The 13,776-nt window shown below is 33.2% G+C and overlaps 1 protein-coding gene and 1 pseudogene across 1 annotated transcript; both read left to right on the forward strand.

Annotated features, from left to right (window-relative positions):
- LOC126721468 (putative pentatricopeptide repeat-containing protein At1g12700, mitochondrial) overlaps positions 1 to 2,938 on the forward strand; it is a 28,393-nt pseudogene extending 25,455 nt beyond the window's left edge.
- A 4,037-nt stretch (positions 2,939 to 6,975) lies between these two features.
- On the forward strand, positions 6,976 to 10,136 carry LOC126720707 (DNA polymerase zeta processivity subunit-like). Its single transcript, XM_050423464.1, has 3 exons — positions 6,976 to 8,202; positions 9,238 to 9,427; positions 9,726 to 10,136. Exons 1-3 carry the CDS (start codon positions 8,065 to 8,067, stop codon positions 9,923 to 9,925), a joined length of 528 nt encoding a protein of 175 aa, XP_050279421.1. The 5' UTR covers positions 6,976 to 8,064; the 3' UTR covers positions 9,926 to 10,136.
- Positions 10,137 to 13,776: the final 3,640 nt, after the last annotated feature.

Genomic DNA, 13,776 nt, shown 5'->3' on the forward strand with positions numbered 1-13,776 from the left:
TAATCAAAATACCTTAATGTCAGCCAAATACGTATAGCAAGTACAGTCCTAATTAGCCTAAATAATAGTTAACGCCAATTTCTTTCTCAAAAAGTAGTAAAAAATCAAAACTTACTCATAGCAAGTTAGCGAGAGACTTGACGAATGTGGAAGGCTAGAATGGCAGTAATGGCAGTCCTCAAATGTTTCTCTCTCTGCCTTATGATCTCTCTATCAATCGCTATTTTTTGTAAAATAGGAAGTGAAATGGTGTTTTAAACAACCGGTTAGTTTTTGTTACAAACACTGAGTAAAGCGATGGGTTAAGTGGTGTGTTTTAAACCGTTTCTTTAAGAATTACTAATTGCATTGCTTTTTTGGACGATTGATTGTGTCGTATAGTATGACTCTACACAATTAAACTCTACATGTGGCAGAATTTTAAATGACATTTTTTCCAACACGTCGCAACATCTTTAATTGCAGGGAAAGGCATATGTATTTATATATAGTATTAGATTAAATATATATAGATTATGTTACTTTTAAGACATGACTAATCGGTAGCTTAGTGGTGCGGTAAGTGTGTTTTGGTCAATTTATCTCAAGTTCAAGCCTAATCTTGATTATTTTGCTACTTCCATTTTTAAAAAGCATGATAGAAATACCACATTTCAGCCGCCCCCATGTTACGTGCACAAGTTGTTGCAGGGCAAGTGGGATCTTTGAAGATTGGTAGCAGTGGTGTTTCCTTGATTTGTGCCAAGATAGTTGGTATTTGAATGTTATGTCAGTTGTAGTTTTTTAACGTTGAGTTATTATTTTGTTCTAGCTTTTAGGAGTTGGAGTCTGTTGTTATTTAGTTCTATTTTTTAGGAGTTGGAGTTTAAGAGGATCATGATTGTGTTAATGGTCCTGATTTTATGCTTTGGAACGTTACCATCTACTTGTATAAATTCAGCAGCTATTGGAATAAAAGTCATCAGAAAATTTATCATTCAAACTTATCTTTTAAGGAGGCCGAATTACCTCGAATCAATCCAGAAATTATCCTTTGTTTCCTATTTAAATTCCACAAATAAGCCATCATAGGTAACGATAAGGAGATATATGTACCACCCCATCCCCAATTCTTTTGTGCTCTCTCACCATCCATTCTCAAACTCTATCATTTCGTTCTGATTTCCGCTGCCAAATTGTTTGCTGGATCTTCAGGAAAATGGGTACGTTGCTTCGTATTTCCCACTCTTCTTTTCGTTCTTATTGTTATTCTACTCTTACTGCTGCTACTGCTGCTACTACTAGTATTGCTAGTGCTAAAAAAAAACCCGAATCACAATCACAATCAAAACCAATTCTTGAAATCTGTTAAAGATCAGTGCAAATCTAGAAGCTTTAGGAACGTTGATCATGCCTTAGACCTGTTTGATAAAATGCTTCACATGCGCCGTTTGCCCTCCATTGTCAATTTTAATCACATGTTGGGTGCCATTGCAAGATTGAAGCATTACCTAGTAGTCATTTCTCTAATTAAATGAATCGAATCATTTGGTATCTCTCCTGATGTTTATACTCTTAATATTTTGGTTAACTGCTTCTGCCATTTGAATCGAGTAGATTTTGGGTTTTCTGTCTTGGCAACAATTTTGAAACTTAGTCATCACCCAAACTCTATTACTCTAAACACCCTTGTCAAGGGGCTCTATCTTCAAGGTAACATTGCTGGAGCTGTGAGGGTGGTAGAAGAAATGGAGAAGACTGGGTATAAGCCTAATGCAATTACTTGTGGAACAATACTAAAAGCTCTGTGTAAGATTGGACAGACTAGTATGGCTATTGGTTTGCTTAGGAAGATGGAAGAAGGGAATTTTGAGCTTGATCTGACAATGTATAACACAATCATTGATAGTTTATGTAAGGATAGATTGGTAACTGAGGCTTTGAACCTTTTATCTGAAATGAGGAGTAAAGGCTTTCAGCCGAACGTTATCACTTACAATTCCTTAATTCAAGGCTTATGCAATTTCCACTGGTGGAGAGAGGTTATTACTTTGTTGAATGAGATGACACAGAGGAAGATCATGCCAAGTGTGAGGACCTTCAGCATATTGGTGGACACATATTGCAAAGAGGGGATGTTGATAGAGGCGAAAAAAGTTTTTGATATGATGATTCAAAGAGGTATTGAGCCTGACGTAGTCTCTTATAATACTTTGATTGATGGATACTGTTTGCAAAATAAATTGAAGAATGCCATCGAAGCATTGAACATGATGGTGAGAGGGGTTGTTCACCTAATGTTGTTAGCTATAACACATTGATTAATGGATTTTGTAAAGAGAAAAGAATTAATGAGGCAATGAATCTCTTTCATGAAATGTCCAACAAGGGAGTAACTCCCAATGTTGTGACTTTCAGCACTCTTATAGGTGGGTTTTTTTGAGTGGAGAGACACAAGGCTGCTCTAGATCTATTCCGTAAGATGCAGTCTTGTGGCCAACCTCCAGATCCCCAAACTTATGCTATCTTGTTGGACGGCCTATGTAAGAATGGACAAGTTGTTGAGGCAATAAAAGTGTTTCTTGATTTGGAAGACAAAACGTTGGGCAACAATATTGTGATTTACAACATTTTGATTGACGGATTGTGTAATGTTAGGAATCTTAAAGTTGCAGGAGAACTCTTTTATAGTCTACCTACAAAAGGATTGCAACCCAATGTTCGAACTTACACCATAATGCTCAAAGGGTTTTGCAAAGAGGGGCTACTAGAAGAAGCAAATGAGATGTTTGAGAAAATGGATGGGAGTGGTTGTTCACCTAACGATCACACATATAACACAATAATCCAAGGGTTACTGCAACATAATGAGACATCAAAAGCTATGGAACTTATTAAGATAATGGTTGACAAGGGTTTTTCAGCAAATGCAACCATTGCATCCATGTTGTTTAATTGATATCTGCAAATCCAGCAAATAAAGCACTTCAAGAATTACTTATTAAGACTTTGCCAATCAATCTATAAGGTGTATGTATATTTGTTGGAAGTTGTTATTTACTTTTATGAAGTGATGTTTCTTTTCATATTATTGATATTTTTTTCCTTTCAATTTTTTTTGACTTTTTTTTAAATATTATTATTTTTTAAAATCTATAATTAAATAGGTTTTATTTGAAGTGAAGATATGGTTGATCCTCACAAGGAGTTATTGGAAGGGAGGAGAACTTTACTCTCTGTGGAGTTGTGATAGATACAGAATAGGTCTTGGGAACCATCACACATGAACAATGTGAACAACTCTCTTAAAATTAAAAGTGCTATGTCAACAACATTTTCACAACAAATCATAAGTGGTAAGTTATTATTGGTTTTAATTTAAATTTACCACTTAAATTACTTATTTGCTCACTAGTAACAATCAATAACAACTTGCTACTCAAGATTTGTTGTGAAAGTGTTATGGACATAGCTTTTCTCCTCCTAAAATAGCCATAAAAGTTATACCATGAAAGAAATAAACTTCAATTTGATTCTATTCCAATCATTTATATATTCTATTGTTTTATAAACTTCAATTTGAATCGTCCAACAAGGGAGTGGCTCTCAATTTTGTCACTTACTGTAGTCTTATAGGTAGATAATGACATTCTAGAATTGCTCCAGAAGCTTGTGTAAAGGATTTTTAGTTTCTCAACATCAAGGACAAGTTTCATATTCACATGTCATTCTTTAAGCAATGTGTATTCATTTCAAGTAAATTTTGTAGTTTCTAAATATAATTTTTCTATTTCATTTATGTATGCACGGTTGTTTGTACCTTTAATTGTTCTATATGTTGTTGCGATTTCATTATGCACTCATGTTGTTGCTTGGAAGTTGGAACCTATTTTCCTGGATAGTTGTTTCAAAAAATTTTCTGATTTAAAGTTAATGCTCAAATTGTTGCTCTAAAATCTGGCATTTTTTGTGGTTATATGTCCCTTGGCCAATGGAATTAATGATAATAAATGTTCCCTCCAATGAAATTAAGTTTTGGAGTTGCATGTATGCAAACTGAGTTCCAGCCCCTTTTCCCCCTCTTATAAGCCTTGTGGTGCTATTGTGCAGTGGACTAGAGTCAAATTTTGTTAGTTTAGCTTGGTTGGTTTATCAACTCAAGGAGTTAGCTGATAATTTTGTATGTGCTTCCCCTTGAATTGTCTAAGAGAGAAGCAACTAAGGTTGTAGTGCAATACAAAATTAACTTCACGATATAATCATTTTGACATTTACGATTTAAAGTAAATGAATTGAGTTGGAAACTCCCAACTTGCGATCATATAGCTGAAGAATAGTTCATTTGTTAGTGATTGATTACATTTCATGGACACAAAGAGCTGATTCTTTTGGAGTTTTTGTAATTTCATTTTGTTGTATGTAGATTGTGAATTCCTATGCTAACCCATAATAATACAAAGATAAACTACCCCTCTAAACATTATCGCCTCTTAGTCATTAAAAAAAAAAAAGGCAAAACTACGCTATTGGTCCTTGAAGTTTACCTTGTGTTCGCAATTGGTCCTTCAATTTGAAGCGAGCACAATTAATCCCTTAAGTTTTAAAACTGAATTGTGTTGATCCTTTTACTAATTGTTATTAACGGTGTTACTTACGTAGCTAATAGAACAATAACTTGGCCTTTTTTTTTAATGATGTGGCATATTTTTAATTAAAAAATTAGAAACTAAATTTACATGTGAGAAAAAAAAAATCACCGGTACCAAATTAAAAAATTTATTTTCTACCTGTTGTAAAAACCCACAACGAGAGAGGGTTATCAGGCAACTGGTGATTTATTTTTACATAGCAGAGTACTCCTAAAAAAACAATACTACCCAAGTTGAAGAAATTAAGTGTTTCGTTTCCAGAAGAAGTTGAACAAAAAGATGCGACGAATTTGGATGCAATCAATGTGGTTTTGCCGAAGACTCCCGTGGCGCCGTAGTCTTTGACGAGGGCTAAGAGTCTAGGCACGCCATACCACAGTGCAGAGAATTGTAGCAAATGGTGGTTCGATAGGCTTGAGACTTCATCATATTGGCTCAGTCAGATCAAATTGGCGGAGTCTGTGGGCAAGCATTTTGTTTCGACTACTTTCTTTGGACTTGCCGTTGAATCCAAAGCTGAGGTTTGGTGTTTCACTTTTTCTTTTAAAATTTTGTTTTGTCTTTGCAAGCTTATGCTTTTTATAATTGTAGTTGCCAATTTTCCACGTTTCGTTGTAAGAAAACACTAACAATGATATGTAAGAAATTAAGAATGTTCAGGTAATCAACTGTCTAAAAAGTTTTGGAAATTTGGTTAACAGAAAATTAAAAATTAAAAAAATAACCGATTGCCTGATAACCCTCTCTCGTTGTGGGTTTTTACAACAGGTAGAAAATAAATTTTTTGATTTGGTACAGGTGATTTTTTTTTCTCACGTGTAAATTTAGTTTCTAATTTTTTAATTAAAAACATTTCACGTCATTAAAAAAAAAAAAAAAAAAAAAAAGCCAAGTCATTATTCCGTTAGTCACGTAAATAACACCATTAACAACAGCAAGTAAAAAGACCAACACAACTTTGTTTTAAAACTTAAGGGACTAATTGTGCTCGCTTTAAACTTGAGAGACCAATTGTGCACATAGGATAACTTTGGGACCAATAGTGTAGTTTCGCCTTAAAAAAAATGCAAGGGTAATTGATTGCAGCCAAAAAGTACCATATTAACAAGAGAACTAAAAATGTGCTCAAAAGTCAAAAACAAGATCCATCATCAGATCTATACGAATGCCACAATAAAATGAGCCCTTTAAGCAATGAATTAAAATAGCTCAGTAGCTGAAGCTCATAATACTTTACTGGTTGAAACTTCCCACATCCAGTATTTGAGGTAGATTGAACCAAGCAAGAAAGTGAAGATGCAAATAATTCCTTAGCCTACACATAAATTTTGAAGAAATGGATGACATTAGGGAGAGGGAGAGAGAAACTTTGAGAAAAATCATATGGTTGAATTGATAAGCCAAACTCACACCTTTGTGTACCCTATCAACAAACGTTTTGCGTAATCATTAGCCACATGTAGGTTTTTTGTACTAGTAACTCCATCATGATGTTGAGCAATTGCTAAAGCCTTTGCCAGTGATTCTGTATTGGGCTCAGAACTATTCCTTCCTTTGAAAAACTCTAGTTGCCCTGCGGCCAATTATTCATTAGAGATAAATAAATCTCAAACTCTAAAACTGTCATTCGACCATTCCAATTAAATCCATCATACAAACTAAAACAGTCACATAAATGATACCAAATAATAGCCACTCATTATTTTGACATAGTGCTTCAAGGTTGGTCTACTGGTAAAGAATCTTGTCTAGTATGCATTTGCACTATCTGCATAACTAGCACGGTGCATGCTTCAAACTTTAAGAAAAGGTTGAAGTGCGAAGCAACAAGAAAACGGGTTATATAACATCCAAACGTTAAACTTACAAGAAAAAGTCATCAATCTTGGTTGGCTAGGATTCATCTGTAGCATACTTTGCATCAGTATATATGGATGGGATAGAGTATAGAGCATTGACACACCCATCTTGGAAAGCCAATTAGAACAGAAAAAAAAAAATCATAAAAGAAAGATGTGAAACGATGAGGCAGAATTTACTGACACAAGAAAAATTCAACATTAAAGAGAGAGAGAGAGAGAGGAAGAAGAAGAAGAAGGAAGACATTAGCAAGGATTGAATCTGCCATTGATTTGAGACTCATTTTAATATTCACCAATTTTTTTTTTTTTTTTGGTCATTGATGTGAGATTTCCGATTTGGGTAAAACATATTCTGGGTTTGCTCTATGTTTTTCATGCATAGAGTAGCCATTCATATATATAACATTCTTTCTTATCAAAAAAAAATTTCCCAAACATATTAGTAATGTGGCCAATTTTGAAACATTTTTGTTATGTGAGAAATTAGGCTAACAGGCAAAAAAAGCCATGTTGTTGTACCTTATGGTTGTATTGTTACATTGGTCAATGTAGTTATGTGGTTTATTTCAATTGGGGAACCTAAGTAACTGTATTTAAGTTTTGTCATTTTGATTATACATTATAGTATATACTTTTATCAACATCCTTAAAATTCACCAATGCAGCTTCACCCCTGCTCATAATACAAACCCGTTAAGGTCAGGTTAGAACTTAGACGTGCGTTAACTCTTTTTTCTTGGCTATATAATTTGGAAGGTATAGTGTTATGGTTCCAATAATTTTGAGCCACAAACTATGTTTAACATAAAAGGGGTGTTATCTATCTGCAATGGGCAATTGCATATAGGTAGATTTTTCTTTTTGGAGGTAAGAGCATATTGAATGTATGTGTGCACGTATAGGTCTCTAGATTGATGTGGCTCAGTCATTACTGGGCTACAAGAATATATTTGTATCCCTAATTTTGTAATACTTTGTTGGTCATCTTTGTATTTTATCTATTTTACCTAGAATAATAAGCACAACTATGATGTATGGTTCTCAAATTGAGAGTTGGTGAAAATTTGAAACATAAGCACAAGACAATCATCAGAAGGGCTGCAACTGGCAAGCATTTCCAAACCTAAAAATAGAGAGTCAGATAACCAAATTGGAGCGGCACAGAAATTGCAGCTTACAGAGAAGCATACGTAATAGTATTTATTAGTGTTATGGATCGCAAAGATAACCAATCTCCTCAAGGTTTTAACTTTATTACTTCCTTTTCTCTTATACCTTTTTTCCTTTTAAATTGAAAAAAAGAAAAAAGAAAAAAGAAACTGAGTGTGAGTGCAAATTAATGGCAAGTGCAACAGCTCGGATTTTGGTTGATTTCTTGGTAGTGGCGATCACTTCTATTGTTTTCCTCAAATGGGTTTACCCTTCTGGTTAGTTCCTCTTTAAACCCTTCTGTGCGTGTGTGTGTTTGGTTGCCTATAAAATTTATAGGCATCAAAACAGGGGGAAAAGAAAGAAAAGACGAAGTGCATTTCTGATATTGTGTTATCTATATATACCTACTTGATGAATGGGTGATGGTGAATTTGTGGGTGAAAGGTGCATTTGAGAGGAGGAGGAGGTATATGAATTTGATGGTTCAGAGGGCTCGCCACCCTCGGCTCAGAGATTATATACATTCTGTTGTCTTTGGTCTTCTTCCTATTATCCAAAAGGTTGGTTTTGGATTTAGTTATAAATAATATTTAAATTGATGATGCTAAATCTATAAAATGAGTTCCCCCCTCCTTTTTCGGTCAATGCAATTTCTAATGTTCTATGTAGATAAAGGACCTTTTTAGTGTATGCTATTAGTCATGGTGATGTTTTTATTTTTGTAATGTAAAAATAATATTACAAATGCTATGGAAAACAAATTGCAAAGACTTTTTCTTTTTGATTGGATAGTCATCCTCAAATTCATGATGCTTTGTTAAGTTTGTAACCAATAACTTCTGAAAGATTTGAGTGGTTGGCATGGTAAATTTGTTAGTTTCCTTCTCAATTTGTTGTAAGTTAAATAAAAAAATATGTCCTATATTAGTAGAGGCCATACTCAGGCGTTAAAGTGGGCTTACATAATGGAGAATTTCACTGCTTGGCTTGTATTGAAAGAATTCACATGTTATATTTAAGCAAGGAGGAAACTATAGGTTACGTCTAGCTGACCATATTGGTTTTAGTTAACTTTGAAAGATTGATCATATATTATGTTTTAATTTCAGAATGATTCTCTATTGCCATTTGGGTGATTATTAACCATTAAAGTGTTACAAAACATAGACCCAAATGTTGAAAGTTTGAATGGAAATAAGTAATGGGGGGATCTAAAGAAAAGAAAATTTGAGTGGTAAATGGGGTAATGTCCACTGTCGGAGTCACCCTTCTTCTTGTATAGAATCTTTGGTATTGTCTTATTATATCCGTTAGTTAAAGATAAGATTTGCTTCTCTCATAATTTCTTCAATCAACTTCTGGCATCATAATCTCCTATAATTTTTACTTGAATTAAAAATTCAAGTAACTGTAACAGAGAGGCTCCTTCCTTTTGTATTTGAAAATTTCCAATCATCGTATAGGGATTTATAAAACTTGTTTTGCTATTAGTTATTTGAATTGAGTTGCCTAAACATAAATATTAACAAAGAATATTAAGATTTTGGTTTCATATTATGATTATCAACTGAAACAGCCTTGTCCTTCACAAATAGGGAATGGTGGAGAGAGCAGCAGTTATTTTTTTCAACACTGACGGAATCCCAGTGGAGCGTTTTGTTTTCAAGCTTGCAGTGAATCTGTCATATGGCTCAAAGGTTGAAGAAGCTGACCTGGAGTTCTCTCTTAGATCATTCTTAATCAAGCTTTCGGTCTCAGAATCTCTTACTAAGGTTCTTCCCCGCAGTAAGTGCTGAATATAGAAGTTCAGTATATTGATTCTCAGTTTAATACTTCATTCTGAATACATGTGTTACAAAATATGCCTCTTTTATTATTATTTTTTTATTTTATATTATTTTGTTATGGCTTTCCATTATTTATCAAATGCCTTGGTGTTGGTTCCTATGCTTGAAGGAATTTTCAAGTGTTTGCTGCATTCATGATCTATATCCTGGAATTTTTTTTTTCCTTTTATGTTTAGAATTAAGGGTAGGTCTCTAATCTACCCCCCACCTGCACCCATACTCTTCTCTTTTGACAGACTACAGGTGGGAGATAACTGCTTACTTTCGATCCCTTCCAGAAGCTAGTGCAAACAAGGATGTGGAGCAGTGGATCCCAACGGACACAAGGCAGTGGGGGCAACCTCCCCTCCTGACCCCTATTAAGTCAATGAGTAGCGAACCTCTCTGTGTACAGTTATATATAGAACATCCAAGTTTATCTGAACCAAAGCCTTAAAATGGGGAAGTATAACAACACTGTATATATGCGTATATGTACCTTTAGGCAGGTACTTACATTTTTATTTTTTTCAATATGATTTAGAAGTATGCTCTGATATAGCGCAAAAAATTATAAAGGCTGTCCTCGTAAATCTGCTGCCAAAAAAGTAACCTTATTCTACATTTAGCATATATTTAGTTTACAAACCACAATGATTTAGTGCTTACTATTGAAGAATTGCATCTTTGTTAAAAGAAAAATTTTACAAAAGTCAAGAGATTGTAGTTATGATGCTTGACATAGAAGTGGAAGCTGAAGGAGAGGTCGAGTGTGCTTAGCCTTGGGGGGAAAGCAGGAAGCAATTAAGATGATATTACCTAGAAGGAGCGAGAATCTAGTAAAGATATGGCCTTCTTAGAGCATCCGCATCAGTGGATGTAAACCTTTGCATAATACAAAAAGACACAAATTTTACAGATTTTGCCTAAAAATGCTCCACATCAGTGCTTCTAAAAGTGTGCATATTTACACATTTACTGCAGTAACCGTGAATATGCACTGTGGCTTTGTATTTTATTTTTTTAATAATTTTTTCTCTCACTTCTCAAGTCATATTTTCTCTCTTCTTTGTCAACTCTCTCTCACTTCTCCACCGGACTTCTTCCATCTCTATCTCCTCTGTACAAATCATCAATTCCAGACAAATCATCAAAATCATCAAACAAATCCTAGATCTAGATCTTAACTCATCAAACCCATATTTTTTTCTTAAATCTAAATCTCAAACTCATCAAACCCATTTACAAAACCATATCATCAAACCCATATACAAATATATGTGAATCATCAAAGAAGTGGTCAAGACGAAGAAGAAGAAGAAGCGCAACGGCTATAGCAGTAGCAAAAAAAGAAAAAAGAAAAAGCAATGATAGCATCGAATAAGTAGCAACAACAATAGCAAACAACGACAACAATAGATGAAGGAAATGGAGTCCCAACCATGGAGGTTCACCTTTGTGGTGGCTATTTGAGTTTTGGCTATGAAGGTTCAACTGAGGAAGTTTTGTGGTGGTCTGAATTTTGAAGAGAAGAGAGCTGAGAGATGAGAGAACGTGTGAGAGATGAGAATGAGAGATAACGTGTGAGAACAAATAAAGGTAAAAATAATAATAAAAAATGAATATTTAAATAAAAAGAGGTGGGTAACAGATAATCTGATGTGGATGTTTTGTAAAAGTAACCGTGTAAAATAGAAAAAGTAGGTTTTTATACTAAAATAGAAGAGCAATTTTACACATACTGATGCAGTTGCTCTAAATTATACCTCTTGTAAACTGGGAGGTTTGTGCTTTTCTTTAATAGAACTTTTATAACTTATCAAAAAGAGTCAAAGTAAAGATATAACCTATCAATCTAGTGCATATGGTATATATAATAGGGATGTAATCGGTTTGGCTCGGTTTGATTGGTTTTCTTAGTGTTTAGCCAACCGAAACCGAAATTTTTGGTTTGTAAAGTTCTTAACCAAAACTGATCGAAATAATTGGAAATTTTCAATTTCAATTTTATTTCGGCTTCAGTCGGTTTTGGTCGGTTTTTAGTTTTTGAGATTTTAAAAACTCTAACTTTAATAACATATCGAGATTTTCAAATCTCTAACATTAATCACATATAAAAAAGAAAGCAATAGAGAGAGAGAGAGAGAGAGAGAGAGAGACAAACTTGTTGAAGAACAAAGAAAATCAAGAAAGAAATGGGAAGAGGGAGAGAAGAATCATACTGATGATCAAAAGAAGTAAAGAACAAAGCCGAACTGCGGATGATCAAAAGAGATTGAGAGTGAAAGAAAAGGAGGGGCCGGCGGCAATGGAAAAATCAGACTGGAATGGAGTGTGGAGTGTGGAGGTTGTTTGAGAGTGAGAATGAAAAATGAAGAGTGTGAGTTGTGGGGTATGTAGGGTAGTGTTTCTAAAATGTTTTTTTGCTTTTTAGTTTAATTAGTTAATCTAATGGGATATTGGGTTTTAAATAGCAAGAGGCCCAATGTTTAAAAAAAAAAATTTAAAAAGACCGGAGGCCCAAACATGTGAGTTTTAAAAAAACAAAAAAGGCCAAAGGCCTAATGTTTATAAAATCAAATAAAAGGCTAGAGGCCCAATGTTTGCAAGCCTGAGCTGTGTTTCATATTATATATGTAATATAAAATATATTATAATATTTTTGGTTTTGGCCAGTTCGGTGCATACAAACCTACCACCAAAATCAAAATCGAAATTTTTGGTTTTTATGAAATGAAAATTGAAACTGAACCGCACCGAAATTGAATTGAAATTTTGGCAATAGTTCAATTGGATTTTTGGTTTCCCAATTTTTTGCACACCCCTATATTTTATATTACATATATAATATGAAACACAACTTGGGCTTGTAAACATTGGGCCTCCGGTTTTTTTTGTTTTTTTAAAACCCATAGCAGGGAAGGTGTGGGGTTAAGGGTATCTAATTCACCCATTAAAAGGCTATTCCAAACTACAAGTAGCAATAAGTCAGTAAGTAATTAGTTAAAACTAAATATCATATAAAATTCCAAACTACAAGTAGCAATAAGTCAGTAACAAATTAGTTAAAACTAAATATTATACACCATATTTTGTCTCACAAATTGAAATTGAAATATGGTGTATAAATTGAAATACTAACTGGTTTTATTATGGAATATGATCACAAATCACTTCATGCAGCTTATCCATTTTTTTAGTTCTTAACTTATAAGACAAATCACAAATGGGAATGGTAATAGGGTATGATCATGGGTTCATGACCTATTCAATGCCAAAACCAAAAAAAATATTAATGTTATATATATATATATATGTTCTTTCTTTCAAGTTACATCAAGTATAACTTTACAAAAGTTATAGATCTTTTACACCATAGATTTTGAACAAGAGAACTAATCGTTAAAAATACATTACTAATATGTCATTATTGGTGGGTTTCAGTTAGCTCAACTAGTAAAGTTTTTTATGGTTGAATAAGAGATCTAGAGTTCAATCTTTATTTACATAAAAAACCAACTGGTTCAACTAGTAAGTTTTTGATGTTTGAATAAGTGACTTAGGGTTCAATCCCTACCTACATAAAAAACTGACTAGTATTTTGGTCTGATGATAAGGAGTACAATTATCAGAAGTGGACGCTATAAGTTAAAATTCGATAATAAAAAATGTTATTATTGAAACATTTATTGCTTGCCATACACACACACACACACACATATATATATATATATATATATATAAAATATAGAAATTTTATTCTAACTTAATCTAAGTGTATATGTGTACGAAATTTCAAAAATTACATATCTTTTTAGGCCATATAGATTTTGAATAAGAGAACTAATAGTTAAAAATACATTACTAAGAGAAAAAAAAAAAAAAAAAAAAAAAAAAAAAAAAAAAAAAAAAAAAAAAAAAAAAAAACTTCTATATGAAATTGTGAGCTGCTGTTTACATTTACATGACAAATGACCAAAATAAAATTTTAGTTTATTCTCACATCAACAGAAGTTAATTTTTTATTTTGGCCATTAGACACGTCATCAACTTTTATTCAAAAGATAATGACAGAGACTAAATTGACACGTTACTGAAAGGTTAGGGATCAAATTGACATAATTAAAAGGTTATTGGTCAAATTGAAATATGGTATATAGGATAGAGACAAAAAACATAGTTTACCTCTTTTTTTTTTCTTTTTTTTAATTTTAATTATTGATTATTAGTATTTAATAATATTAATAATTATGTAATAATGATTATCCCGTTTCCGTGATGTAATGGGTGTAAGTATAAGACTTCTGT

This window comes from Quercus robur, chromosome 4, assembly GCF_932294415.1.
Source record: "Quercus robur chromosome 4, dhQueRobu3.1, whole genome shotgun sequence".
NCBI lineage: Eukaryota > Viridiplantae > Streptophyta > Magnoliopsida > Fagales > Fagaceae > Quercus > Quercus robur.